The sequence below is a fragment of the Neofelis nebulosa genome, chromosome 4, assembly GCF_028018385.1.
Source record: "Neofelis nebulosa isolate mNeoNeb1 chromosome 4, mNeoNeb1.pri, whole genome shotgun sequence".
Classification (NCBI taxonomy): Eukaryota; Metazoa; Chordata; class Mammalia; order Carnivora; family Felidae; genus Neofelis; species Neofelis nebulosa.
In genome coordinates, this window is record NC_080785.1 from 6,441,967 (window position 1) to 6,469,822 (window position 27,856).

The 27,856-nt window shown below is 46.8% G+C and overlaps 2 protein-coding genes across 9 annotated transcripts; one reads left to right on the plus strand and one right to left on the minus strand.

The window, feature by feature from the left end:
- Positions 1 to 5,009: 5,009 nt before the first annotated feature.
- Positions 5,010 to 27,350, plus strand: TMEM176B (transmembrane protein 176B). 5 transcript variants are annotated; one of them, XM_058723830.1, is made up of 8 exons: positions 5,010 to 5,206; positions 14,709 to 14,815; positions 22,737 to 22,945; positions 24,674 to 24,784; positions 25,143 to 25,199; positions 25,422 to 25,652; positions 26,555 to 26,674; positions 27,014 to 27,350. In XM_058723830.1, the coding sequence occupies exons 3-8, from the start codon at positions 22,742 to 22,744 to the stop codon at positions 27,104 to 27,106; spliced, it is 816 nt and encodes a 271-aa protein (XP_058579813.1). In that variant the 5' UTR covers positions 5,010 to 5,206; positions 14,709 to 14,815; positions 22,737 to 22,741; the 3' UTR covers positions 27,107 to 27,350. The 5 variants fall into 5 exon arrangements, with proteins under 5 accessions (XP_058579813.1, XP_058579812.1, XP_058579811.1 ...); XM_058723829.1 differs by lacking the exons at positions 5,010 to 5,206; positions 14,709 to 14,815 and adding an exon at positions 19,608 to 19,737; XM_058723828.1 differs by lacking the exons at positions 5,010 to 5,206; positions 14,709 to 14,815 and adding an exon at positions 19,611 to 19,737 and having other exon boundaries at positions 22,734 to 22,945.
- TMEM176A (transmembrane protein 176A) lies at positions 14,745 to 19,263 on the minus strand. 4 transcript variants are annotated; one of them, XM_058723831.1, is made up of 7 exons: positions 19,131 to 19,263; positions 18,173 to 18,374; positions 17,598 to 17,708; positions 16,446 to 16,502; positions 16,053 to 16,274; positions 15,407 to 15,514; positions 14,745 to 15,042 (listed from the first exon to the last, which is right to left on the minus strand). In XM_058723831.1, exons 2-7 carry the CDS (start codon positions 18,368 to 18,370, stop codon positions 15,001 to 15,003), a joined length of 738 nt encoding a protein of 245 aa, XP_058579814.1. In that variant the 5' UTR covers positions 18,371 to 18,374; positions 19,131 to 19,263; the 3' UTR covers positions 14,745 to 15,000. The 4 variants fall into 4 exon arrangements, with proteins under 4 accessions (XP_058579814.1, XP_058579817.1, XP_058579816.1 ...); XM_058723834.1 differs by having other exon boundaries at positions 18,173 to 18,370; positions 19,131 to 19,238; XM_058723833.1 differs by lacking the exon at positions 19,131 to 19,263 and adding an exon at positions 18,956 to 19,082.
- Positions 27,351 to 27,856: the final 506 nt, after the last annotated feature.

Genomic DNA, 27,856 nt, shown 5'->3' on the forward strand with positions numbered 1-27,856 from the left:
GTGCCCCGCCCGGCACTGACCTCCAACACAGTCATCATTGTCCATGACATTGACTGTCTGTAACCTCTGTCTTTCATCTTTGCAACCCTAGTGTGTAGCTTTGCATCCTTGGCATATTGTAGATATTATATTTGTCTAGTGAATGAGGTTGACTCTAGGATCAAAGGAGAGTAAAAGAAAACTCAGCATGTCAGCTAGGGGCCTGTTAGGAAACAGATGGCATTCTCCCAGGGGGAATGAAAAGACTTTAAAGAAGGGGCTATTTTCAAAGGTGAGGCAGGGTTAAGGGAAATCATCAAGGGACAGTGAAGCACCCTGAGGCCAGCAGCAGTTGGAAGCCATTTTTAAAAAAAATGTTTATTTATTTTGAGAGAGAGAGAGAGAGAGAGACAGAGAGCATGAGCAGGGGAAGGACAGAGAGAGAGGGAAGAGAGAGAATCCCAAGTAGGCTCTAAGCTGTCAGAGTAGATCCCAAAGTGGGGCTTGAGTCCACCAACTGTGAGATCATGGCCTGAGCTGAAATCCAGAGACAGATGCTTAACAAACTGAGCCACCCAGGCACCCCAGTTGGAAGCCATGTTCACCCCTAGACCTGAAGGAGGGAGAAGTGGTTCTAGAAAGAGGGAGACTTGTAGGACAGAGCCACCTGACAAGATCTGTGGCCTTTGGTAGAAGGACACTGCCATGTCAAACTAGGGTCTTGGACGGAGGAAGCCAGGGGACCGAATACCTTGATCTCATTTACCTGTGAGGGCTACTTGCAGACTGAATCCATGGCACAAGGGAGTCCATGACTGTAGTCCATAAAGGCCAGCCTGCCAGGGCACAGGGCAGGGTGGAAAGGGTGGGAAGTACATCTGGAGGATCAAGAAAATAGGCACTTAGGAATCCCGGTCTCCTGTCCACAGACTGGGTCTAGGTCCCTGAGACAGAGCATGGAGGAAGCAAGGCACTCACATCCATAAGAGCACAGTACTTCCTTTCTTCTTCCGGCTTCACCTTTTTCAACCAGAAAAACCACAGTGGCAAGTGAGGAAGTCTGGAGCCATTCCTAGTCCTGGCACAGCAGTCACCAGGGCTCCTAGAGACAGACACTTGATATCCAGGCTCTCCTGGACATCCCCAGAGAATTCTGTGGAGGCCTTCCTATGGTGAGCTAGCGTTCTCTTCTGAAATCATTAGAACCTGGGGCTAGTTTCTGTAGCTCACAGCAGTCAGGAGTGAGTCCATGTTCTACTGCACGCTCAGCATAAACTTTAAGTACCCCACTTTTATTTTTGACTTCAGGTCTGGCCACATGCTCTGTTAGGAAGGAGGCTCCTAAACCAAGTCTCAAGGCTGAACCTAATTGGTCTCCTCCTCTTCTATTCTGAGCACCCAAATTCAGCCTATGTGCCTCAGGCGGGCTCAGTTCATGCGCCTTCAGGCAGAAAACATCATGTTCGGAATCATGGACAAGACTAATCAGAAGTAGTTGGAGTCACTCTGTTCCCCCTGCGATCCACTTTTCTTTCCCTGGTAATGGAGTGACAGGAAAGCCTCATTCTATTATGATCAGGCACAGGGAACCAGCATTGTCCCAGGAGTTAGGCTGAGTTGGGTAATGTGTAAGAGCCCCCGCCCTCTGGTAAGGGCTGCCGGGAGATGCAAACACACCTGAGCCAGTCCTGACTTCAGGGTTTACGTGCTAGTTGGGGAGGTGGGGGGGGGGGGGGGGCTACAGAGAACACGCAGGGTGGAAGTGTCGGCTGGGGGCTTCCCGGCTGGGGGCTTCCCGAGCGAGGGAGGGTCGCCTGCTTGCGAAAGGGTTGTAGATAGACGTAGATGGGGGCAAGTGGGGTCAGAGTGATATTAAATACGAGCTGGGCGCGCAGCGGGGTGGTCCCTCCCCCGCCTGACCCCAGGCCCTCCGGAAAGGGTGGGTGCTCCCGGGGCAGCCCTTGGAGGTTCGTCCTGCAGGGTGCCGCGGGTCAGGACTGGCGGCGGAGGATGGGGCTCGGGGACCGGGTACGGCCTCAGGGGCGGGGGCGTCCTTCAAGGCCACATCCCACCGCGCCCGCCTCCGCTAGTGCAGAAGCTCCCTTGCTTCCGGGGTCAGAGTAAAAGCCCACCGCGCGTCGGGGCGTTTCCTCTCTCGAGGCCACAGCTCCCTGCTCATTGGCTGTCAAGAGAGTGAACAGCGGGCAGGTTGTCCATTGGCTACGAGAACATGGCCACACCCCGTCTCTAAGCCCCGCCTTCCCACCCCGTGATGGGGAACAGCGCCACCTCGTGTCCGGGTAGCGCGGCTTCGCGGAGTTCAGAAATGCTTCTGTTCTGGTTTTGGTTGCGCTCAGCAAATGTTGAATGCATGCCCACCGTGGGCAGGCACTATGCCAAGGGCTGATTTCCCCTACATGGCAGGGATAGGCTTGTATGCTACTCGGGATAGCACCACCCTTCTAAATTCCTCTCGTCTCATCCAAACCACGCGACCCTTTAGGAATTCAGCAATGGAATGAGGAGTTTCCAGCTACGGTGGCATATCATTTCATTCAGTCCTTACATCTAGCCTCAGCTTCTTTCACTGCGTTTTCTTTTTCTGGCTTTAAACGTTTTGGGACGTTGAGGCATCCCTGATTTGATTTTACTTTTTTCTCCATGAAAGTGCTGCTTCGCGTATGAATTCATCTCTAAGATTGTGGTTCTCAATTGTGGGGAGTGTGTTTTCAGTTTTCTGAGACTTCTAAACAACTAGAGTACCTGATTTAGATGTGTCTGCATCCATATCTGTCACAGTAATGGAACACCCTGAATCTTATTTATCATCCAAAATAGGGATTTTAGAACTTCAAGGAGGTGGTCGGTTAGCGTTCCCTCTTGGATTTGGGTCATATCATTTCTGATTTTCAACTCAGATTATAATCTATAGATTTCTAGCCAGGTCACTTACCACTTCAATGGAATGTGCATTCCTGTTAAGATTTGTTGAAAGAACTTTGAGTTTGGCAGAACTGTGACTTCTTTATCTTTCTTAATTTTTTTTTAATGTTTATTTTTGAGACAGAAAGGGAGGGAGAGAGAGAGGAAAGGGCAAAGAGAGAAGGAGACACAGAATCTAAAGCAGGCTCCAGGCTCTGAGGTGTCAGCACAGAGCCTGATGTGGGGCTCAAACTTACGAACTCTGAGATCATGACCTGAGCCGAAGTCAGTTGCTTAACCGACTGAGCCACCCAGGCGCTTTGTCTTTCTTTTTAATTGTACAATCTAGCATATATATAAACACACATTAAACATATAAATATGGTTGTGTGATTAATTATAAAGCAAATTTACATACCTCTAAATCAAGTCATTGCTCAGTGCCGCGAAAGCATCTCCAATATCCTCATAATGATGTGCCCTCCTCAACCTCACTCCACAAGAGGCATGTGTGCTGACTCTTGTCAAGCCACTTCTTTTCTCCAGACTAGTGTTCTGCTGTCTGTGTGTGTGTCCCTAGAGGTTATAGATTGGTTTTGCCTGGTTTGAATTTTGTATAAATAAAATCTCACGGAAGGCATTTTTTTTTGTATCTTGCATATTTCGCTCAATTTCATATAGTTGTGGGTTGTTCATTGCTATCTCATTTTCTACTTTGGGAGTTTGCAACAATTTATATCTCCATTTTATCAACACTGGATATGACAGATACTAGGCTTCTTTTCGGTTTGGGAATGTTACGAACAATGTTTCTATAAATGTCTGGTGCTGGTGAATATGTGTACCTGAGTGTATGCCTCAGAATGCAGTGGTGGTCCCATAAGCCATGTATCTCAAATTTTCTACTTCATGCATGTTTTTCAAGGTAGTTGGTGCCAGTTTACTTTCCTGCCAGCGGTGTGGGAAACTGTTTATTGCCCCACACATCCTCACCAATATTGTCAGACTTTAATATTTTTGCCCAATATGGATGATTATTTTAAGTTATGTTATTGTGGCTTTAATTTACCTCATCCTGAATATTGATAAAGTTGAGCACATTTTGCTTTTGTTTTTGTTAAAATATTTAAAAAAATGTTTATTTTTGAGAGAAAGCGTGTGAGCAGGGGAGGAGCAGAGAGAGAGGGAGACACAGAATCCAAAGCAGGCTCCAGGCTCTGAGCTGTCAGCACAGAGCCGGATGCAGGTCTTGAACCCATGAACTGTGAGATCATGACCTGAGCTGAAGTTGGACGCTTAACTGACTGAGCCACCCAGGCGCCCCAATTGAGCACATTATGTAAGCTTATTCATCATTTGGATTTCCTCTTATGTAGTGTGTCTGCTCAAATCTTTGACCATTTTTCAAATTGGGTTGTCTGCCTTATGATTTGTAAGAATTCTTTTTTTAAAAGTTTTTTTGTGTGTGTGGGGGAAGGGGTCAAGAGGGAGAGAGAATCCCAAGCAGGCTCCTCACTGTCAGGGCAGAGCCCGATGCGGGGCTCAAACTCACAAACCGTGAGATCATGACCTGAGCCAATATCAAGAGTTGGACAGTTAACCGACTGAGCCACCCAGATTCCCCCCCCCCCGCTTTTGAATTTATTTTTGTATTCAGAGCGAGAGGAGGACAGAAAGAGAGAGAGGGAAGAATTCTTTATGTTCGGTTAAGCCATACGAAATCTCTAGTATTTGACCATTTTTGACTTACAAAACAGGTGGTTTCATATGGTCCAACTGAACACATTCTGGATACTGGACCTTTGTTAATTATATGTATTGATAAATATTTTATCACGCTATATGGCTAATCTTTTTGTTTTCTTCATTTATTTTTTGAGGGTCAGAAGTTTCTAATTTTAATATAGTTGGATTTTCAGTTTTTCCTCTACATGGCTAATACTTTTTATGTCCTGTTTCAGAAACCCGTCTTGTCTTTCGTGCTGAAGGTGACCAGACTGTGGGGGCTTGGAGCTGTGTTCCCAGGACGTTCTGTTCTGGGGCCTGGGTCACAATGCTTCCACTGTGGGGTAGACAGATTCCTTTGACACCTAAGACTTGGCTGGGTTGGGTGGAGGAGAGAGACCACTCCTGGGGTTCTTCTACCATGGATCCCAATCTTCCAAGAAGAGCTTTCCAAGAAGGCTGCTCCCCCACCATTCTTATGAGTGTGGAAGGTCTTCTCAATGAGCCGACCTGTGTGCCATTTGGGGCAGGACTGAGCTAACATCTCCGTGGATGCTCAGGCGGGGTGGGCTGTGACAGGGTGAGTCCAACTCAGAACTGGGATATCTGGTTCCTGAATTGTGTCCCTGGAGCAGATGAGGTGGGACAGGGAAAAAACTGGCTGGAGACAGTAGAGCAGTAAGAAGCACCCCTCCCCCTCTATATCTGGAGCATTGGGAATGTAATAACATGATTCTGACCAATTGGCTCAGGAGGAGCAGGTGGCGTAAGGACATGCCTGATAGAGGAGGGGGAAAATGTCGTGACTTATTGGATCTTATTCCTCAGTGTCACCAGGGTTGGGCAAGGCAGGGAACTGTCCAACCTGTTTAGTTTCACTTCCACCATACACAGTGCCTGCCACATGGAGATATTAGTAGATATTTGTTCAAAAGTGCACTCCTAGTTTTCAAAGAATTGTGTGAAAAAAAGTTACTTTTTTCTCTTCTAGTTTCTTCTGAACAAAACTTTTAGTAGCCACTAGGTGGCGAGGTTAATCACATCTGTGTGGCTTGTAAGGGGGATTTCTGTTTCGGGGATTTGAATTTAAATTGAATCTTGTTTTAATTTTGTTTTTGAACTCAGTCATTAAGTTTGAAAAGCATACCGTCATAAGAACCAACTGCAAAGTTGAAATAAAGGCCCTGGTGAATTGCTTTCTTCCTCAAGCTAAAAATGGTATGAATTTCTCTTCCATAGTGTTTCTAAATCAGTCCTTTTATGGCTTGGCTGGATGTAAATTCTTTCCATTCTTTATTCAGATAAACGAATGTCAACTCAGTTTGCCCTGCACAGAAGTCTTTTACTGTCAGAATCTGGCAACCTCCTTTGTATATTGCCTCTGGCAGATCTGAGTCTCTGAGGAAAACCTGGCCCATTTACAAGTCACCTCCACAGCTCTTCCTCAGCCCTCCTCCCACTCCCCCCTCTTCTGCCCCAACAGCCTCACAGAGTCCTGGGATCTTTGGATTTCTCTTCTGCAGGAAATCAGAAGTCACGTCATCCCTGCTTTTTGTTTAAAACAAAACAAAACCCAAAAGCAGTTTGTTTATTTGAAAATACAGCTAAGATCAGTTTTGAGGTATTTGGTTTTTATTTTATTTTATTTTATTATTTTATTTTAATTTTGAGAGAGAGAGAGAGAGAGAGCGCGCACAAGCAGGGGAGGGGAAGAGAGGGAGAGAGAGAAACTCCCAAGCAGGCTCTGCACTGTCAGTACAGAGCCCAATGCAGGGTCGAACTCACAAACTATGAGATCGGACATGATCCAAGATCAAGAGTCAGATGCTCAACCAACTGAGCCACCCAGACGCCTCTTGAGGTATCAGTTTTGATGGGGAAAATGAAGATATACATCTGGAAATGACTCTGAGACTTTGAGATAGAGATAGGCAAATTACCTCAAATTTATCTCATTATTATTATAGTAAAATTGATTTTTTTTCCTGTGAACAGTTCTGTGAGTTTTAATGCACGCATAGATTCATGTAATCAACACCATGATCTGGATAAAGAATAGCACCATCACCCCCAAAACTCCCTTGCACTACACCTTGTTTAGTCCCAGTTTCTGTTCCACATTGTGCCTGTATTCAACAATTACAAAAAATATTGTGCCACTTCCTCTGGCCATCATGGTTTCTGATGAGAAACCACAGAAATTTGGATCACTCTTCTTTGTAGGTAATGGGTCACTTTTGTTGGGTTGTTTTCAAGATTTTTCCTTTGTCTTTAGTTTTTAGCAGTTTGATCCTGATATGTCTGTGCTTGTGCTTCTTGGAGTTTGTTCTGTGTAGGGTTCACTGAGCTCCCTGAATCTTGAGGTTTATGGCTTTCACCAAATTTGAGAAGTTTTCAACCATATTTATTCACACAAGCAAAAGTCATTCTTCTGGATAGCTTTCATTTACCTCCCCAGATAGTCTTTCCACCTTTCTCTAGCCTTCTGTGTTCCCCAAAGGAGAGTCTCCTATTGATCACATCAGTAAGCTCTCGTGTTCTATGACTTCCCACTGGGTTTGGCCAATAGGAAACAATAGCAAGAGATCAGAGGGGGGTACTTTGGGTATTTACTTGCCAGGATTCCTCCCTGAAAGTTCATCTCAGGCTGGCTGTGTCTCTCTGAGAAGGGGACAGCTCAAATCAAGCACCATCTCTGTCAACTTTCTCGGTGTCTGGCTGAAACACAGCAATTGCTTCCTTTCCTCATCTTTCGGGCCGAGAAGTAATGATACCCTCCGTGATCCCCCTAGGTTAAGGACCCCAGTAGGGCATGATCACATACAGTTCCCTACAGTTTGCTGGCACCCTTGTACATAGCCCCTTTATCAAACACTTCTCAAATGATCCACTTTGAGTGTGCCGTCAATTTTTTGCATGGACCCTGACAAAAAGAGTGGTTTTTTGGGACCACAGTTGGCCTGTCACCCCCATCATTCCTAAGGACTCATCATCCTTGAGCAGGCAGCTGTCTCTCATTGTTCCTACAGGTTTTGATACTTTTCTGAGTTGGGCATCCTGAAGAACAAAGTTCCATTCAATTTTTGCTGATAGGTTTTGCATCAATAGATTTGATGAATGACTTTTGTACTAGTTATTATTTCATATTGTTTTGAAATTAACTCAAGCAAAGGAAGTCCTGATACGTACTTTTTATTGTGATTATATCATTCAAACAGAAGGGGGAAGAAAATGTTTATGTGCAATTTTTATAATAATAATAATGATCATAATGCGTCTACCACCTAGGTTAAGAAGAAATTTGACCACTACTGCAGACCTCTATGCAATTCTCTGTAGATACACTTTCCCCATCCCCATTCCTGATTCCCCTACCCTGGTTTTCCTCTTGTCCATCTCCCTGCTTTCCTTTTTAGTTTTGAGATATGTAGGTATAAATAACACATTCTTTTATTTTGAAGTACTGAGGGGCAAGTATGAAGCTGGGTGTGTCAGGAATGGTCAAGACGGCCATCCCTGCATGAAGATCAGAGACTGGATTGCCCTCCAGCAAGTCATGGGAACCCTTTCTGACAGAAGTCGGTACAGAGTTAGGAGCAAGTCTAGGGAAATGTAGAAGTCACCAGATCTGAGGCTGCTGCCAGGGCTGTATTATGGGCCAGAAAGAATATGGTCAGTGGGTCACCATAGCTCACCTCCCACTCACTGGGCTTGAATAGAGCAAAGCAGAGCCCTTCTTTAGGGGGTGATAGGACCGTCCTCAGCATACCCAGGTGGTAGGATACTAAGGGGACATGCACAGGATCCAGACAATTCAAGTAAAATAAGAACCTGACCATTTCAGTCTTTGGTCTGATTCTGGTTGATCATACCCCACTTTTCTTCTATGACTCATGTTATCCACGTAGGCCCAAACAATGCTTCTTTAAATATATATAACCAGGGGCACCTGGGTGCCTCAGTCGGTTAATTGTCAGACTCTTGATCTCGGCTCAGGTCGTGATCTCACAGTTCATGAGCTCTGTGGTGACAGCATGGAGCCTGCTTGGAATTCTCTCTCTCCCTGTCTCTCTCTGTTCTTTCCCCCCTTGTGCTCTGTCTGTCTCTCTCTCAAAATAAATAAACTTATAAAAAAAGATATATAATCAGCTTTCAATTAGCTATAATCAAGTTGTGCTTTCCAGCTTCTGCTCTGGGAGATACTCAGTCTTTTTTTTTTTTTATGTTTATTTATTTATTTTGAAAGGTGGGGGGAGGGACAGAGAGAGTGAGACAGAGAATCAGAAGCAGGCTTTGCTTTGTTCGAACAGAGCCTGTCTGACACAGGGCTCGAATTCATGAACTGTGGTCAGATTGTGACTTGAGTCCAAATCAAAGGTTGGATGTTGAACTACTGAGCCACCCAGGTGCCCAACATACTCATTCTTTAGATGAAGGATTTTATCCACAATATGCTGACTAGACAGGCTTAGCTCTCACTTTTTTGAGGGGAATTGTATTAATTAGAGTAACATCTGGCTGTAAGTGACAGAATATGTAAAATAACCCAAGTTTCTTTCTCACACAAACACTTAGGCGAGCAGTCCAGGATTGAGTATGTTGTACTATGGGTTACACTTTTTCTGTCCTGTTGTTCTCCAATGAATGGACTCCAGTCCCAAATCACCTTCTGGTCTAAGAAGGCTTGCTCTGGACCCAGCTATCACACCTGCATTCCAAACATCATGAAAGAGGGCACAGTGGGAAGAGGACACAACCCCTCAACGGGTGCTGCAGGGAACTGCACATACTACTTTCTCCTAAATCTCATTGCCTAGAATTGAGTGACTTGATCATACTTTGCTGGAAAAGAGATTGAAAAATCTAGTCTGCATTCTGAGAAGTTATGTGCCCAGTTAACACCCAGGGGGCCTATTATAAGGAATAAAGGAAAAATGAAAACTGGAGAACAATACTAATCTCTGAGGGAGGGCACCCCATTGATATTTCTAGGCACAGCAGACCACACCTTCTACTGTGCCTGCACAGTTCAGGTCCACTGATGGCTTAGCTCTGGTCTCCCTAATGCAAATATAGAAGTTCAAAGGAGGGGATAGTATTTCCATTTGGGGATGTTATTTTACCTCCTTTGAGGGAAGGAGGAGAGAGGATTTGGGGATTGGTGAGTACTTTCTGTTCTCCCCAATTTTGTCTCTAGTAATCCACATTGCTTCGACAAATTTGTACTGTGGGGTGTCCAATTTTTTAAACAATGTTATATTTATATTTATCACTCAATCCTTACATTAACCATGGATTTTAGGTACAATTGCCTCTGTTTTACTTTATTTTTTAATTTTTAAAGATTTAGTTATTTTTGAGAGAGACAGAGAGACCGCAAGCGGGGAAGGGGCAGAGAGAGGGGCAGGACAGAAGATATGAAGCAGGCTCTGCACTGACAGCAGTGAGCTAGATGCGGGGCTCAAACTCACAAAACTATGAGATCATGACCTGAGCCGAAGTCAGACCCTCAACCGACTGAGCCACCCACGTGCCCCCAATTGTCCCCATTAAAAAAAAATTTAATGTTTATTTAATTTTTTTTTTTTAATTTTTTTTTTCAACATTTTTTATTTATTTTTGGGACAGAGAGAGACAGAGCATGAACGGGGGAGGGGCACAGAGAGAGGGAGACACAGAATCGGAAACAGGCTCCAGGCTCCGAGCCATCGGCCCAGAGCCCGACGCGGGGCTCGAACTCGCGGACCGTGAGATCGTGACCTGGCTGAAGTCGGACGCTTAACCGACTGCGCCACCCAGGCGCCCCAATGTTTATTTAATTTTGAGAGAGACAGAGACAGAGTGCAAGTAGAGGAGGGGCAGAGAGGGAGACAGAATCTGGAGCAGGCTCCAGGCTCTGAGCAAGCTGTCAGCACAAAGCCTGACGTGGGGTTCAAACTCACAAACCATGAGATCATGACCTGAGCTGAAGTTGGACGCTTAACTGAGCCACCCAGGTGCCCTGCAATTGTCCTCATTTTAAAAGTGAAAAGACTATATTGCTCAAGAGGTAATTGTAACTGACTCAATGTTGAGGAACTAGTAAGTGGCAGTGCTGGGATTTGTGCTCAGGTCTTATTACTTCTGACCCAAAACTTGTCCATTCCTGCATTATTCTCCCTGTTGTCTCTGGTTTGATTCTGCAAGCCAGGGAGCTGTCTGGTCTGAGTGCCTACCTGGTCCAGCCCCCCCCCCCCCCCGCCTTTTTTTAAATGCTTATTTACTTTTGAGAGAGAGGGAGAGGGAGGGGCAGAGACACACACACACACACACACACACACACACACACAGAATTCAAAGCAGGCTCCAGGCTCTGAGCTGTCAGCACAGAGCTCGATGTGGGGCTTCAACTCACAAACCATGAGATCATGACCTGAGCAAAATCAGATGCTTAACCAACTGAGCCACCCAGGCGCCCCTGGTCCAACTCCTTATTTGAGTTTCATGGGACAGTGAGATTGTCTGCTTATCTTGGTCTTTTTTTTTTAAAGCTTATTTATTTATTTTCAGACAGAGCACGTGCACTTCCACACATGCACGAGCAGGGGAGGGATAGAGAGAGAGGGAAAGAGAGAATCCCAAGCAGGCTCTATGTTCAGTGCAGCACCCAACTCGGGGCTCTATCTCATGAACTGTGAGATCATGACCTAGCTGAAACCAAGAGTCAGACACTTAACCAACTGAGACACCATACGTCCCTGTTCTTGGTCTTTTGATCTGTATCAATTTGAGAATTGGCTAAGCAAGAACTAAGAAAGGCTGTTGAGTTTTTGATTGGAATTTCATTGAATTAATGAGTCAATTTGGAGCAAGAAGCCATCTTTACAGAACGGAGTCCTCCCTTCTGTTGACATGGTGTATGCATTTCTTTTTATTTAGGTATTCATAAACAGTTTCCATTAATTTTATTAATGTCTTGAATATATAGATTTGATCTTAGGTAACTTACAGTTTCCTTGTTATTGTAAATGGTTTCTTTAAGAAGTTATTTTCTCTTTTTTTTAATCAGTAAGGAAATAATTTTTTTCATAGACAGATATTAAAAGGTAAGCAATCCAAGGCTGGTTTGGCACATGCAGTCATGCTGTGGAAGGCACAGGCTCCTTGGGTCTTCCTTTGCACCGTCTCCAGCCTGTGGATGGTACCCTCCTCGTTATAAGACAGCTCTTCCAGCTGGAAGTACAGGTTCCTGCTTCTGGGAGAGAATGAATAAAATGGGAGAAGGAACAAGGTCTGCTGAATTGACTACTAGTGGCCTTTTCTTCTGTAGGAATGCTCTCTGCCTTAAAGTCTGATTTTAACAGAGCCAGAGCAATTTAATTCTTATATAACAAAATATTTGTATTATATATAAAATGTGTAATTGTTTAAAAATTTTTTTAATGTTTTTATTTTTGAGAGAGAAACAGAGCACGAGTGGGGGGAGGGGCAGAGAGAGAGGGAGACACAGAATCCGAAGCAGGCTCCAGGCTCTGAGCTGTCAGCACAGAGCCTGACACGGGGCTTGAACTCACAAACTGTGAGATCATGACCTGAGCGGAAGTTGGATGCTTTAGTGACTGAGCCACCTAGGTGTCCCTCTTGTGTTTTCTTAATTCAGAAAATTCCTCAGCCTTTATGTCTGATTTTCTCTCTATTTACTTTTCTCTTTCTTTCTCTCTATTTCTTCCTCTTGGAATTCTGTCCATACATCAAATCTAAATATCTCTTAAGTAGTCCTCTATTTTCCATTTCTTTTTTTCTGTCTGAGCTGCATTTCAGATAAATCCTTTAGACCTATCTTCTAGCTTAGTATTTCTCTCTGCAGCTATGTCTAATTTGTTTACTAGGGTTTTTATTCTAATGACTATAATTTTCATTTCTAGAGGTTGTCTTTGGGGTTAAAAAATCTAATAATTTTTGCCAAGCTCTTATTTTTGCCAATACTTTAATTCCTTTTTAAAATTTCTTTAAACATATTAAGCATGCTATTTTTAGATAAGAAAATAGCAATGACTGAAGGATTTGTGTTCCTGATTTGATGTTTGTAAATTTATGCTGAATTTCAGTTTCTTTTTTCTTTTCTTTTCTCTTCCTTTCTTCTTCCTTACTTCCTCTCTTCTTTCTTTCTTCTTTCTTTCTTCTTTCTTTCTTTCTTTCTTTCTCCATGAAACAGTGTTTTTAGGAATTCTTAGAGGTCCAAGGATGTAGGTGAATTTCTCCTGACAGAATTTGCAATTGGTTTCTGACAGGTGTCTAAGGTCACTACCATCTTGAGGACTTTGAATTTTTTTCTCAGGGTCTCAGATCACCCAAGCAGTAGGAATTCAAGCCCCAAGTCGATATGAGAGTAGATTTGCTTTCATGGCTCTCCAGTCACTTCTTTCACCAAGAGTTTGCTCGTCACATACTTTGATAGGGTGGATTTTCCCCCTAGTTGTTCCCTGAAATTGCAGATTTATATACAGGATTCTTCACTTTGACTCCCCAATTTAAGTGACTCTAGGATTTGATGGCTGTCTTTAGCATGGTTATGAACTGCAGTTTTTGGTTACAGAGTTTGATAGATGCCTCCACAGCAGTGAGCAGGAAACATTAACATAGAGGCTGCTCCTTGCAAGGCCCTGTTTGAAGGACTAGCTCTGGGCTGCCTTCTCAGAATTTGGTTTTTGGAATGTTCTTATACTGATAAGGTTGTTTTGTGTGCTGGAAGCACTGAATTACATTGTATCAACTTTCCCGGACTGTACAATATGATTTCAGGTGGACACCTGCTTTTCTTCTGAGAGCCTTGAATTGTGGTCATTGTGCAAGTGGAGAGACTGTCTACGTGAACAGCCTCCAGTAAAAACCCTGGGCTCTGAGACTTCAGTGGGCTTCTCTGAGCAGAAACACTGCATATGTGTTTGTAGGAGTGCTGATAATAGTGACTCCATCTTTGGTCTTCCATCTTGTTCATGTTTGCTAGATTAGAAATGCCAGCCAATGTCGGGATGGAGGAGGTTTGTTTTGGCCCCCCATAACATCTGTTAGAGATAACATAGTTTTTCCCTTTCCTGATGCCCGGGTGGTGCCTCAAGACCTAATATAAAAGGGTATCTGTCAATTAGGAGCATATAAACCATCTGAGGTGCATGTGAACCCTTTGATCTCACGACAGAATCTGTGGACTGAGGTCTGGACTTTGTGGAGAGTAACTTTGCAGCTGTCGTGGACCCCCTGGGAGTATGTTAGCCTGAATAAAACTCTGTGTAAATGCTATGGAGTGCCTCCTTCATTTTCCAGTCTCAAAGTGCCTTCCAAGTTTGGGGGATAGTTGATTATCCTTCCCCCACCTTTGAACTGTGTTATTGTCCCTCCCTTACTGGTAGGAGGATATCGGAAGCCTGAACCCAGACTCCTCCCGAGTCTACCTGATACACCTTTGCCCCTGGTTGACACTGCTGTGGACCCTTTTGCTGTAATAAATACAGCCATGAGTACAACCTTGTGCCAAGTTCTATGGATCCTTCCAAGGCAGCACTGAATGTGTGGGTGCTCATAGAAGTCCCAGACAGGCAGATCATAATATCAAGACTCAGCTCTCTGAATTCATGCTCCTACTTCTATTGTAGCTTATTCAAGTTAGCCATGAATTTAAAAATATATGATTCATATAGTTTCCAGAAGCTCTAGGTATTTTTTTCATGGGGCAACTATTCAGGGTTTCTATTTCCTCAACTGTCTTTAAAAGAAAATAATTTCCAAAATGATTACATCTTCTGTTTCTCACTTTTTCCAAACAGCCAAAAAACCAAAAAACAACAACCTCTCCCTCCCCCAAAAAACAAAACTAATTCTCAGTTTGCCCAGCATTCACTCTGTTAAATCTGAATCGTAGGGAGCAGGGCTCAGAGCCCCCGCTTGCCTCATCCTTTGTACACAGGCACTTGGATGTACAGTTCCAGAACCATCCCCAAAGAGAGGCTACTTTCATGGCCAGTGACTCCAGACCCAGATGGAAGGTTGGGAGAGGGAGGAGCATCTTAGGTTTGCATCAGCTCATTCTCCTCCACCTCTTCCAGCCAAGAGAAATTCCCTGGAAGAATTGTGCAAGAAGCTGGGAGCAACAGCAGGACATTTATTAGCATCACTGCTCAGGAGGGATGGGAAGCAGAGCGGGATGGTGAAGGTGAGTCAGCCAGAAGAGCTTCTGTCACGATCAGTGGGGCAAGGCAGTGGGCACGGCAGTGGAGGCAGGATAGCTGGAGCTGCTGCAGAATCTCTTTTCCCCAGTCTTGTCCTTCTCCCAGGAGTCAGAGGCAGGAACATGCAGTCCAGAAAGAGTCCAGGCTTGAACACTCAGGAAAAGCAAGGCTAGATTTCATTCACATGAAGCAGTTTCTTCTGGTCTGTTTCCTAAGGGAGGCAGAGGGGCAAGATAGCCCAGGGAGAGAAGGTGCAAATCCTTTCCTCCAGGGCAGCTTAGTTCTGGAGCCAACCAGATCCAACACTAGCCTCATGGTACCTGACGCAAAGATCCCTAGAATCTCACCATGGATGTGGACTTCCCTGCCTTCCTGGGGTCCTTATCGTGGGGACCACTTGATCAAGGAGTGAGGGTCTCTGAACTGGGCCACCAATGGTGTAGAAAGACAGGCATGATGCCCCTTGGGACTCACTGTAAGGGCTCTTTTCTCCTCCCCAAGCCATGGGCTCTCCATCTCTGTCTCCTCTGGACAGTCTCTCCACCCAAACACAGAAGCATACTTTAGGGACTCACCTTACATCGGAGCCTTTTCCAGCAATACAGACACACGGGGACCAGAGATGCCAGAAGCAGCAGAGCCCAAACCCCCAAGAGCATGGCCTGAAAACTTATGAACAGGACCTGGGGACAGAGGACCAAATCTGTCACCACCAAAGTGCTGCCATCTGTGCTCTGTGCTGTCATGCATTTCCAACCTAGGGTCTCTCTCTACCCCTTCATCCTCAAGTCTGTAGCTTCTTGAGGGGCTGAGGAAGGAGCTGTGCATGGGGGGTAAACGAGTCCAGCATGCAGAGAGCAGCCAGAAACCCCTCTTATCAGACCTCAGTGTCCTTGTTCCGACAGTGAAGGGCTCGGGCTACGATTTGGTGCCCCAGCAGCCCCAAGGCTTGAGAGGATCAAGGGAGAACATGCATTTAATGCCTTTGCAGTACTTTGCACACTCACAAGGTTAATTCATTTATTATTATTTCAGTGTTTGTATTTTCCACAAATCTATAACACCCACAATCCCAGGAACTATTTCTAGTTTGTTTAATGCCACATTGGTGGTGACACTAGTCACGCTAGGTGTGGGACAGGTAACACAGCCTTACTCTTGTGTTCCATCTTGGTCTTTCTTGCCCACTGCCAGCTGCACCCCTCCCTCTTGCCCCCCTACCTTCAGCATGTTCAGATAGGAGAGACACAGGTGCAGCCTTCTGACTTCTTCTGGACTCGGAGTGCTGGGGGGCGGGGTGCCCCTGTACCAGGTGCTCGAGGAGACATCACAGATAAAGTCTCCAAAATCAAAGTAGCCCTTATAGAAATTATCAGCCCCAATGATGATAGCAGCAATGGCCGTGGAGAAAGCTGCCAGGGCGAGCAGGGTCCTCAGCAAGGCCTGGTGAGCAGAGGAGGCAGAGAGAGACCTTGGAGACTCAGTGTCTCTGGGAGCCCAGTTGGGGAGAGAGGGTTAGGCCCATGTAGCCTATGTGTGTTTGAGCAGAAGGCTTGGTTGGGTGGCCTCCAGCTTCTGGGCCTGGTGCCCACTCCTGCCCTTCCCCAAACTCACCCAGTAGATGCCACCCCGTTTCTCATAAATGAAGGCAACAGCTCCAGACAGCACAGCCTGGGGGGAGATGGATGAGAGCAGGGCTAACACAGCAGATACAAGCCTTTCAGCTGCCAGTAACCCCATCAGACAGAGCCAGCCATGGGCTGGTCCTTCCCTGGCACACTGCAGGTGGGCCTGAATTTTTGAGCTAAGCTTTGTCATCTGTAGTAAGCTAATGGTGATGGTTGGGCCAGGATCAAACTCTCGAGGTGGCAGGATCCTCTGTTTTAGGGACATTGGAGAGGTCTCCCTCCCTTCTCCAAAACCTTCCTTTTAAAGCAATGGTGCTTTGTGAAAGTTCCAGATGGTGGATGCCCTAGGATATTGGAGAAACTCTCAGTGCAGGATGAGTCTCTGGGTGGTCTCTAGTCCAGGCACCCGTCCCAGCAGGTGCTCAGCAACCCCACAACCCGGCTGATAGAACAGGACATCTAGTACATCATGGTAGACAGATGGATTTGAATCCTATCTGCAATTCTAGAACTAATCTGAGTGTTTTGCCTTTGGGTAGATGAGGATGATTACTTTTGGCTCCTCTCTCAATAAATGCGTGTGTTTTGCTATTACTCTGTGAGTGTGGGCATGCCAAAGGGCCCCTCAGTGCTACCATGACCTGCCCCCAAGCCCTTGTTGCACACACCCATGTGTTGACCTTCATCACTGTCATTCAGTGACCCCTACTGGATTCCCACTGTGTACAGGGCCCGCACAGGGCACCAGGAAATGATGAAGAGTTGACTTTATCTTGTAGAGTATACACTCTCTAGTATGTTCTTCCTCCTCATCTCAATGCAAGTGTCTGGAAATCAGCTATGTCCTAGAGCCTTGGTTGATGTTTGCTGAATTGGGGTGAAGTGGCCCACCTGGTGGGAGAAGGCCGGGGCAGGAAACCAGGATAGCTGGCCGGTCGACTTTGGACAGACCACCACTTTCCTTGGCTGTTTTTTCATCTGCATTCTCAGCCTAGAATAACTGAGGGACTTTTTGATTGCTGACATTTTATAGTACCATGGATGATGTTGCTGGTGCTGATGGTGGTGGTTTATCACCTCTGATAGGAGGTGAATCTGCCCCTTCTTGGCCTGTCAACCATCCCCTTGCTGCACTCACCACAGCTCCTGTCCAGATGGCAGCTCCTGAGTTGCACAAGGGGGAAGAGTAGAAGATGTACAGGAAACTCCCTAGAACCCCACTCAACACCCCCAGCACGATCTGTACCACCTGGAGGAAAAGAGAAGAACTAAGAGCTGATTACCAGATGCCTGGGCCCAGGAGCAACCTTCTGCCCCCAAGTCTCAGGCAGCTTTGAGGATTCCAGGTATAAACAGTTGGAACCCCCCATGGAAAAGAAATGGAGAAGGGAGAAGAGAGGAGGGAGAGCCAGCCCACGCTGGGTCTGGAGGAAGGGAGAGGATGGCTCAGGGCTCCACCACGTGGGACTTTAAATGGCCATGTCTCTCCTGCACCCTTTTAGCCCAAAGCCCATTCTGCCTACAGCTTTTATGGAGAAGGCCAGTAAGTACATAAAAAAGTCAGAAATGGAGCACAGGAGATCTTGATTTCTAATAAGATAAAACTGGCTCAGCATCTGATTCAGAGAGGCTGGTAAGGAGTGTGCACAGCAAAAGAAAGTTCTTCGTTTCCTGATGTGGGGAGCATGGGCACCCCTCTGGGCCCCTACTCACCCAGGAGGCCACCAGTATCCGGCTCCTGCTCCTGGTCTGGGAGACGGCGCTGGAGATGGGGGAACGAAGCAAGGAGCATCCACTTATCAGGAGTTTGGCCAGAGCTGACTCCTGGTGGATGTGCACATCGATGTGGGTGGGCTGCAGGGCTCTAGGGGCCACCTCATCACTCTCTACTGTCCCCATGCCCGTGGACATCTTTCTGGGAGGGAGGAGGAAGGTAGTGTCAGGGAGAGCATTGGCAGAATGTTTCCAAAGATTTCACTGGCCTTTGGGATTGGTGGAGGTCCCTGATCACAAAGCAACATCCCTGGCCCTTTCTTGAGAGGTGTCCTGTCAGGACAGCCTAACTCTCCTGGTGCTGTGGCAAATGCTGAGCCCGCTGGAGCCTCCCCTTTCACCCTCAACCTGCTGTCCCCCCATCCTCCCATGGCCTTGAGGTCTGGACCAAGCAGTGCCCTGGATTCCTCACCTCTCCAGACTCTTTTCCCAACCTGCATGTGCCATCGCGGTCCCCACCCGGAGCCCTTGGGCTCCTGGGAAGAACCCAAGTGACCGGCTGCCAGGTGAACTTCTGTTGCCGCAGATGCTCCACAGAGGGTCCGGGGACCCCCCTCAGCCCCTAAACACCTCCCTCTCTACCAACAGCCATTCAGCTCTGCACAGCCTTTTCAAGCTGCGCTCCCCACTCCCACACACATCACACACAAGGAAGGACCAAGTTGTGTGCCTGTGGAGGTGGAGGTCAAGGCCAGACTGACTTGGTATCAAACAGGGACACACCTGCCTTCTGCTCCTGCCACCTTCCTGGAGTCCATTCTCCACAGGCAGTTGGTCTCTCCCTCCCACCATCCTCAGCAAGCTCTGGACCAGGCTTTGGAGGCTTGTGATGGGGCAGATGGGAGTCCGGTGGGGAGGGGTCCTGGGAAAGGGCTGCCTGGCTGTGGGCTTGCCTCACCTGCTCTCTCTTTGGGTTTCCGGATGGGGGACGGCAGGGAGTGTGCCAACAGGGAGGGCTGAGCTGGAGCTGGGCACCAGGCAGATGGAGGAAGAGGTTGATAGAACACCAGAGGGGCAGGGTGGAGGAGGGGCAGGCTGAATTTTAGCCGCAGCCTCTCTGGAAGACAGCCCAGGCAGAAGGGCCCCTGTGTAGGGGGTTTCCAGCTGCCAGTACATCCTTGGGCTCCAGCTTGGAGAGCATGGGGGCAAGGTGGGTGGCCTGGGAGTCCATAGAAGTGATCAGCCCAGGGAAACCCTGGGAAGCTTTCCTCTCCCCAATGGCCACCTGGGCAGGTGCTTTCTGAACACAGATCTGCCAGTGCTGTGAGTGTGTGTGTGTGTGTGTGTGTGTATGTGTGTGCACTCCCATTCGCGCAGTCTCTTTCCTCCACCCCTCACCAGCCTGGTTATCTACTCAAGACTAGACCCCCCCCAGAGGGGCCCCTTTGCCTCAGCCTTTTTCTGGGAAGTTGCGGTGCTGAAGGTCAGGCCCTCCTCCCTCTACCCCTGGCTTCTGCTCTTCTTCTCCTTCCTACCCGCTGGCAGGGGCTCCCAGAGGACAGCAGGTGAGCAGGGCCCCCACATGCCAGGTGGCCCCTTCCCTGGAGACTCTCACCACAGGACATTTTTCTCTTGCAGAGTCTCCAAAGCCAGTTCCCAAAGCCCCCATCCTATCTCACAGGATGCTGCTTGCCCCCATTCCCAGTTCCTATAGGACCTGCTTGGGGGTGGTGGGATGCCCTAGACAGAATGTGACCTGGGGAAGGGAGGGACATGTACTGGCTGCAGCAGCCTGGCTCTCTATCACCTCACCAGACCTCACCTTACCTTCATTGCCAGTGCAGTGGCTGAGACTCAGGTGGTGTGGTGGTGAGAAGTCTTTCAGAGTGAAGCTGGAAAGTGGAGGGCCCTGATGTGGCAGGGGTCTGGTGGTGTGGGAGGGGAGTTCTCATGGGATTGGCCTTGTCCAGAGGTAGAGCAGGGGGCTCAGCTGAGCTGGGATTGTAATGTGTTGGGGGAAGTGGTGGTTCCCAGGAGGCTCAGAGAGGGCTGTTCCGTGATGCTGGCTCCTGGGACTGCAGGGGAGATCTGGCTGGAATCCAGCGGGACGTCCTTATGTATGTCTATCAATAAGTCTGAACCTCCTTGTGTGTCTGCAGGACTGTCAAACACCTGTCCTTTTTACCTCCAAAAAGACCAGGTAGGTGCAAGTATGGCACTTCTCTGAAAAGAACATAGAATACAAAGGGAAGACTTTAGGATTGCAATCATTGTTGTTGTTAGAATTGTTACTGATGTGATCATGATTTCCATCATTGATGCTGAAGTAGGATGCCCATTAGAATTACTATGGAGGGTTGCTTTTGGAGGTGGGCAAGTTGATTCCAAAGTGCATATGGAGAAGTAACCTAGCAAAAATGGCCATGAAAGAAAAAAATAACATGAAAAAAATAACAATTAAATATCCTCATTTTTACTCCATACTCTTTTTAAAGATTTACTCCATATTCATTTAATTAAAAATTTCTTACATTTATTTGTTTTTTGAGAGACAGAGTGGGAAAGAGCACGAGTGGAGGAGGGGCAGAGAGAGAAGGAGACACAGAATCTGAAGCAGACTCCAGTCTCTGAGCAAGCGTTCAGCATACAGCCCGATGTGGGGCTCGCACCCACAAACCGTGAGATCATGACCTGAGCTGAAGTCGGACACTTAACCGACTGAGCCACCCAGGTGCTCCTCACTGAATTTTTTAAAATAAATTTACTCCATACTCATTAAAAATTTTTTAAATTTTTTTTGGAGAGAGAAGGGAGAGGAGCAGGGAAGGGGGCAGAGGGAGAGAGAGAAAGAATCTGAAGGAATCTCCATGCTCAGCGCGGAGCCCACAGGGCTCCATCCCATGACCCTGGGATCATGACCTGAGCCGAAATCAAGAGTCAGACACTCAGCTGACTGAGTCACCCAGGCACTCCATAAACCCTATACTCATAAGTAAAATTGTGGCAATGGTACCCGACTCATCAGAAACACCAATGGGTGGAGTATAAAGACTAGAATAGCCCTGAATTACAATGAGAATTTCGTTTTTGCTCAAGGGAGCATTTTGAATCAGTAGGACAAAGAAAATATATTCTTCAAACAGACCTTATCCTTCAGAAGTTAACCATCTGGGGAAAAAAAACCCACAACAACTTGGACTCATACATTCCAACTTACAAGATAAATCCCAGATGGATTGACATTTAAACGTGAAATTGTAAAGAAATATTTGGAAATCATATCACAGATGGCAATTTTTTGAATACGCAAAGAACTCCTACACAAAACAAAACAGTAAAAATGAGAAGGACATAGGATATGAACAGAGAGCTCACAGAAGAAGAGAAAAAAATGGCTCTTAGACATAGGAAACAATGACCAATATCATTCATAATAAGAGAATTATGGATTGAAATTATACTGGAATAGTCACAGAAAGCAGATCAGTGGTTGCCTCAGGCCAGGGGTTGGGGGGCTTACTGGGCAGGGAACATTGCAGAACCTTTTGCAACATAGAAATGTTCTCTATCTTGATTGTAGTTGGGGTTGTAGAAATGTATGAATTTGTCCAATGTCGCTGAGATATACACTGGAAGGGGGCAGTATATTATATAAAACTAATTAAAATCTAAAATGAAATGTAATTTTCCTGATATGCATTCGAAAAAGACTTAAAGATTTGTTGACACCTTCCTCTGGTCATGGAGAGGGGCAGTGGAGCTTCTTCCATCTTGCTCCTAAGTGTGAATTTCATGGGGTAGCTCCATAGAGGGCAGTATCTATTCAAGTGACAAATGCTTATCCCATTTACCTGCCAATTGTTTGTAACCAATTATTCACTGGTTTGTAAGAGACAATTATTGTTTGCAAGAGAAAATAAATGTCTATCAATAGAAGACTGCTTAAAATTCATGATGCGTTCCTACAACAGAATACTTTGCAGCTGGACAAATGAGTGAGAAAGGATCATTTTTGAATACAGTTCTGTGAACAAATCATTGTGCAGACAGTGTATGTAGTATCCTGCCATTTGTGGACAAAGGGGGAAGATAATATTTTTATATGTTTTTGTGTGCACAAAATGTCATTGTAGGATATAGAAGAAAATGATAATATTAGTTTCTGACTAGAAGGCAACTAGGTGGTGGGAGAGCAAGAGGAGAGGGAGGGTTTTAAAAGTATACCCTTTTATATCTTTTGAATTTTTTCACCATATGGAAGTGTCATGTGTAAATATGTATACTAAGTAAATAATTCAGATTCCTTTCTTTGTCCAACCCAAGACCCAGACAAACCATATCAGACAATTCTGGGGAGAGACCCAAGAATATACGTGGTGAAGAACTCTAGAGGTGATTTGGATCTGCATCGCAGATTAAGGCCACGGTGACATTGATACTTGCTCTGGAAAGACCCTTTGGATGTTGACAAGGGACCGTTTTCTCTCCTTTCACTCAGGTGACATATTCCTTTTTATCTTACTTGGTTCCCAGACCTCACTTCCATACATCTTCTTCCCAGCAGGAAGGATGACCCAAAATATGGTGACTGTGAATGGAGTCGATGTGGCCTCTACGCTGTCCCAGCCCACTCACATCAACATCCACATCTACCAGGAATCATCTTTGGCACAATTGTTCAAAGCTGGGGCCTCCCTGGAGGAGCTTTTTTCTCATCCTCTGGACACTAGCCCTTTCAAGGCCAGGATGAGCTATGGGCAGCTGGCACTGGGGGTAAGAGTGGCAGGTACTGCAGAGGTTGGTAACTCTCCTTCCATAGGATGGAAAAAAAAGTGGGTTGACTCCTCATGAGAACTTACTAATTGTATCCCATCTTTTTTGGGAAAAAAAAGTTTTAGCAGGTTCCCCACACACTTAGATGGAAAAGAATGATGGGCCTCTTCTTTGGTACAGCACGGGCTGTCCCAGCTGGAGGTGGGGGATAGGTGGAAGAATCCCTGGGGGCTGTTAGCTCAGTTGAATGGAACCCATGTGAACTGAGGGCCTGCAGATGTGAGGCAATATGATAAGCACTTCAGGGAGAACTACAGAAAGAATCCCTAGGCTGTAACCTAAAAGTGCTCAACATCCATCAGAGGGGATCAGATCACTATACGCATAACTAGAATTAAAGGTAAAGCAGGTGAGATCCTTGGGAATTGACCTGCAGGAGTTGGCATCTGAGCCAGACCTTGAATGGAGGAAGAGTGCATGTAGACAGAGGTGAAAGATGGAAGAAAAAAAAAATCCCACGTCAGGAGAATGGCAGGAGCAAGGAAGGAGAAGAGAGTATGCATTGGGCAAGTCCCGTCAGAGTAAAGAGAATGAGGTTTCTGGCAGATCAGACTGGAAATGCAGCCTAGGGCCCTATTGCTGAGAGCCCTGAGTGACAAGGTGAGAAGTTGTCCTGAATCAGCATCAGTGGTGGGAAGGCTGTGGGTGGCTTCTGAGCAGGAACCTGGGCTCTGGGCTGCCTCACAGCTGGGAATTGTCCAGATAAGAAGGGTGGAGGGTCTGCACCTGCCTGGGTCACAGTAGAAATGACAAAGAAACAGAGGAGTCGACATTATCTGTAAATGATGTCTCTGTTACTTGGGAGTGGGTGGGCTTGGGGTACAAAGGAGGAAAGGAATCCAAGAACATGCTGAGGTTTGGAGTGTGGGTGACCAGGGAAGTGAGGTCCTGGAAGTCAGGAGAATAAGACACTGGGGGTGCAAGTGAGGTGTGGAACTTGGACATGACAGATCTGAAATGCTGCCGGGATGTGTAGGTGTTGACGTCCAAGAGACTGTTGGGTTCTCCAGGAAGCAGGTGCTGAGTCAAGAGTTCAATGTGCAATGTCACAGTGTGACAGCTATGAAATGAAAAAGGAGGGAGCAAGATTGGCAAAGGGAGCCACCAGAGCATGATGCAGTCCCGATAAGGTCTCTGCCAGCCCAGTACGGGGCTCCAGAGCAAGGACTGCCCATTATCGGATGCCATGTTGGATGAAAGTGGCCCTCATACCACTGCCCTGCTTCACCAGTGGCCAGTTGGCCATCCCCAAAGAGTGTGCCCATGGCTTGAAAGATGAGGGGACCCTGAAAATGCTGACCACTGAAAGCTATCAGCCAACACAACTCTTTTTTTCTCTTGAAGGGAGTCCTTTCATCCCATCTTGGATGGGATGATGGGATTCCCAAGGGACAATGAGGAGAAAAAAGTGAGAATCATCAGGTAGGATGACAAAGTGTGATATTTAGGAAAACGTAATGATAAGAATTCACATCATAGGGATGGTGAAGAGCCATGATATGCTTGCTGGTTCATGGATGTAAAGGGGCCAGAATCTTCTAGAATCAGAGCTGCAGAGAGGTCAAGACAGGAAAAGGAGAGGAAAGACAGCTAGGTAGGAGCTGGGTGGCCATTCCTGGGGCCTGTGGACTGGTGGAAAGGGACCTGGCTTTTCACCTTGTCTTTCAGGTGACCCAGATATTGCTGGGGGCTGTGAGCTGTGCCCTTGGAGTGTTGCTGTGCTTAGGGCCCTGGATAGAGCTGTGTGCCTCAGGCTGCGCCTTCTGGGCAGGGTCTGTGGTGAGTAAGGAAGGGGCTGTAAGCTCAGTGGGAGGCAAGTGGTTATGGGTGAGGAGAAAGTTCCTTTGGATCTGGGTCAGGGATTTGGGGAAGAAACCAAACATCCGGATCCAAATGCCCTTTGCCATGAGGAAGGTGCCTTAAGGGACAAGCAAAACCCTTTTACTTTCTACATACCTCCCTAAGGCCAGGCTGGGAAGGATGGGGCAGCTGTAATGGAGCCCATCACAAGTGTCCATATGCTTACTTTCTTTGTCAGTCCTTCGGATCCTGCTTCAAATCAGCAGTCCTGGGAATAAATGAGGGGTCATTTCAGGAGGGTAAACTGGAGGCCTTTTCCTGTGTCTTGTCTTTCCAGGCTATTGTAGCAGGAGCTGGGGCCATTGTCTATGAGAAGCACCAGGGAAAACTTTCAGTGAGTCTTGGGTGTCCTCTGCCCCCTCCTATGTCTGTTTTTCTGCCCTAGTTTTCGGTCTTCTTCCCTTTGGTCCCTGATACCTTGGGATCTTTGCTACTGGGGGGATGGGGAGGGATTTCTGGGCCAGGAAGTGAAGAAGAAGAGACAAGTTTGGAGCCAGGACCTTATGGCTCTATCCTTAATAAGGAGGGTCTGAGCCCCTGCACTTCTCCCTTTTAGGGCTGCATATCAGGTCTGCTCATGCTGGCTGGTGTCGCCACAGCCATGGCTGCTGTTGTCCTTTGTGTGAATAGCTTAACCTGGCAAAGTGATGGCTTCTATGACATCGACTATGTGTGTGATTACCCAGAACCTGCTGCCACAACCACTGGGTACCAAGAGACATGGCAAAGAAGTCACAAGTCACATTGGACAGAGGATAGATGTAAAACCTACATGCAAATACTGATGGTGAGAAGAGTCCAGTCTTCCAGAGATCCATCACAAGGTTCTATTCCCAAGGAGCTAGGGCACCGGAGGGCAAAGATGTAGGCTTTTTGAGCATGGACCTAGGTCTGTGGTTCAGGAGGTTTTAACTTAGCTGGAGACATATTTCAGACCCTCATAGCATGAGAATTCCCTGAATCAAAGGGAATGAGGAGCAAAGAGGAGACACTGAAGAGAGGACATCATGGAATACCCTTCTAGCTTTCCTGGTGTGCCCCTGTCCCAGTTACCTATTGTTGTATAACACAACACCCAACATGTTGTGGCTTAAAACTAACTTGTTATTACTTTTTACATTCTGTGGGTTGGCTGGACTCAGGCAGTCTTCACTTGTTTTTTTTTCATGCAGTTGTAGTCGGATGTCAGTTGGGGGTGAAGTCGTCTGAGAGCTCATTTGGGCTGGATCTCCAAGATGGCTCTCACATGGCTGGGAGCCCAGCTGAAGCCATCAACCAGAGAGCCTACAATGGCTCCTGCATGCGGCTTGGGCTTGGGCTTCTCATGGCATGGCAACTAGGTTCCAACAGGAAGTATCTCACTGTGCATATTTTAAGAGGCAGGAAATGGAAACTGCCAGGCATAGTGTCACCCTCCACTGTATTTTATTGTTCAAAACAATTATAGGCTGTTCCAGATTCGAGGGGTGGAGAAATAGACCTGCCTCTTCATAAGGTGTGGTAAGGTCACATTGCAGACCACTATGGCGTAGAGCTGTCGCTGTCCAGTAGTTGGAAAATGCACTCCGTTTTTGTGGGAAGTAGTTGGTTGGACAGAGTCTGATACCTGGCTGGGTTGATAAGATGGTTGTAAGAGCAGAATCAGAGGAGCAGGCTCCTGACTATCTCTTTTTCTTCCTTCATCTCTAGAACTTGTTCCTAGGAATCCGTGCTCTGCTCCTGGCTGTCTGTGTCCTGCAGGTCATTGTATCCTTGGCTTCCCTGAGCGTGGGTCTTCGAAGCTTGTGTGGCCAGAGCTCTCGGCCCCTGGTGAGTTTTCGAGGATGCACTGGGGAAAGAATGGGTCTATTTGGTGAAGCTCTGGGAACATGGAGGGTCATCAGGGAGCACAGCTCAGCTGCTTTCTGGAACTTGGCTGAGCCCTTTGCTGTGCGAGGAGCATGTGCCAGCACCGTGTCTGGGTTGGCCTCTGCCCTCTGCCTCTCCAGGCCCTCCTTTGCCCCTTTCTGTCCCAGATCTCTGGCTAGCTCACCCTCCTCTGTATCTTTTCCTTCCCCTCCTCTTTCCTTTCCCAATTTCAAGTTCTATGAAGCTAACAAGGTCCTGTCTTTTCTCCCACAATTATTGACTTCTCCCTGTTTTTTTCAGGATGAGGAAGGGGCAGAGAAGGAGCTACTGGGAGAGAATTCAGTGCCTCCCTCTCCCTCCAAGGAGAAGACCATGGATGCCATCATCCTGTGAGCCGCCAAAGACCCTGCCTGGGCTCCCACATGTCCCTGATGGGATAGCCCAGCGCTACTGGGGAGGACAGCACCCACTCCCCAGGATTCCTTGCTGACCTGCCCTTCACACTTGCCTCTCTTTAGGCCACTGTCCCGGCCCTCCTCCTCTCCCCACTGTTCCCATTGCAGTGGCCTCAAGTCATTGAACAGGTGTTGTCGCATTTTCTCCAGCGCTAATTAAACAGAAACAACAGGGAAAATCATTTTGCCCGGAAAAGATGTGGTCTCCCTTTGTTTATGCACACAGTGTGCTGTGAAGCGACTTACTCTGTGTTGATACATATTGAATTAAATGAGGGCCAGTTTGTGACATGGAAACAAAGTCCCACTAAGACTAAATTTAATTATGTTCTGCTCTATATCCCAAGTGGCAAACTTCCTTTTTTCGATTTCCTTCTATTCAGTGTAAAGTGAAAATAATTCTCATATACTGTACTTAGAATCTTTTTACCTATTGAATTTGTCTTTAAGCATCTGTAATTTTGACTATAACTTTCTTTGGGATTTATGGGACTATGTGAGGCATGGAGCAAGACTTTTTTTTTAATGCTTTTTATTATTTATTTTTGAGAGAGAGACAGAGCACGAGTGGGGGATGGTTAGAGAGAGAAGGAGACACAGAATCCAAAGCAGGCTCCGGGCTCTGAGCTGCCAGCACAGAGCCTGACTTGGGGCTGGAACCCACGGACCGCTAGATAATGACCTGAGC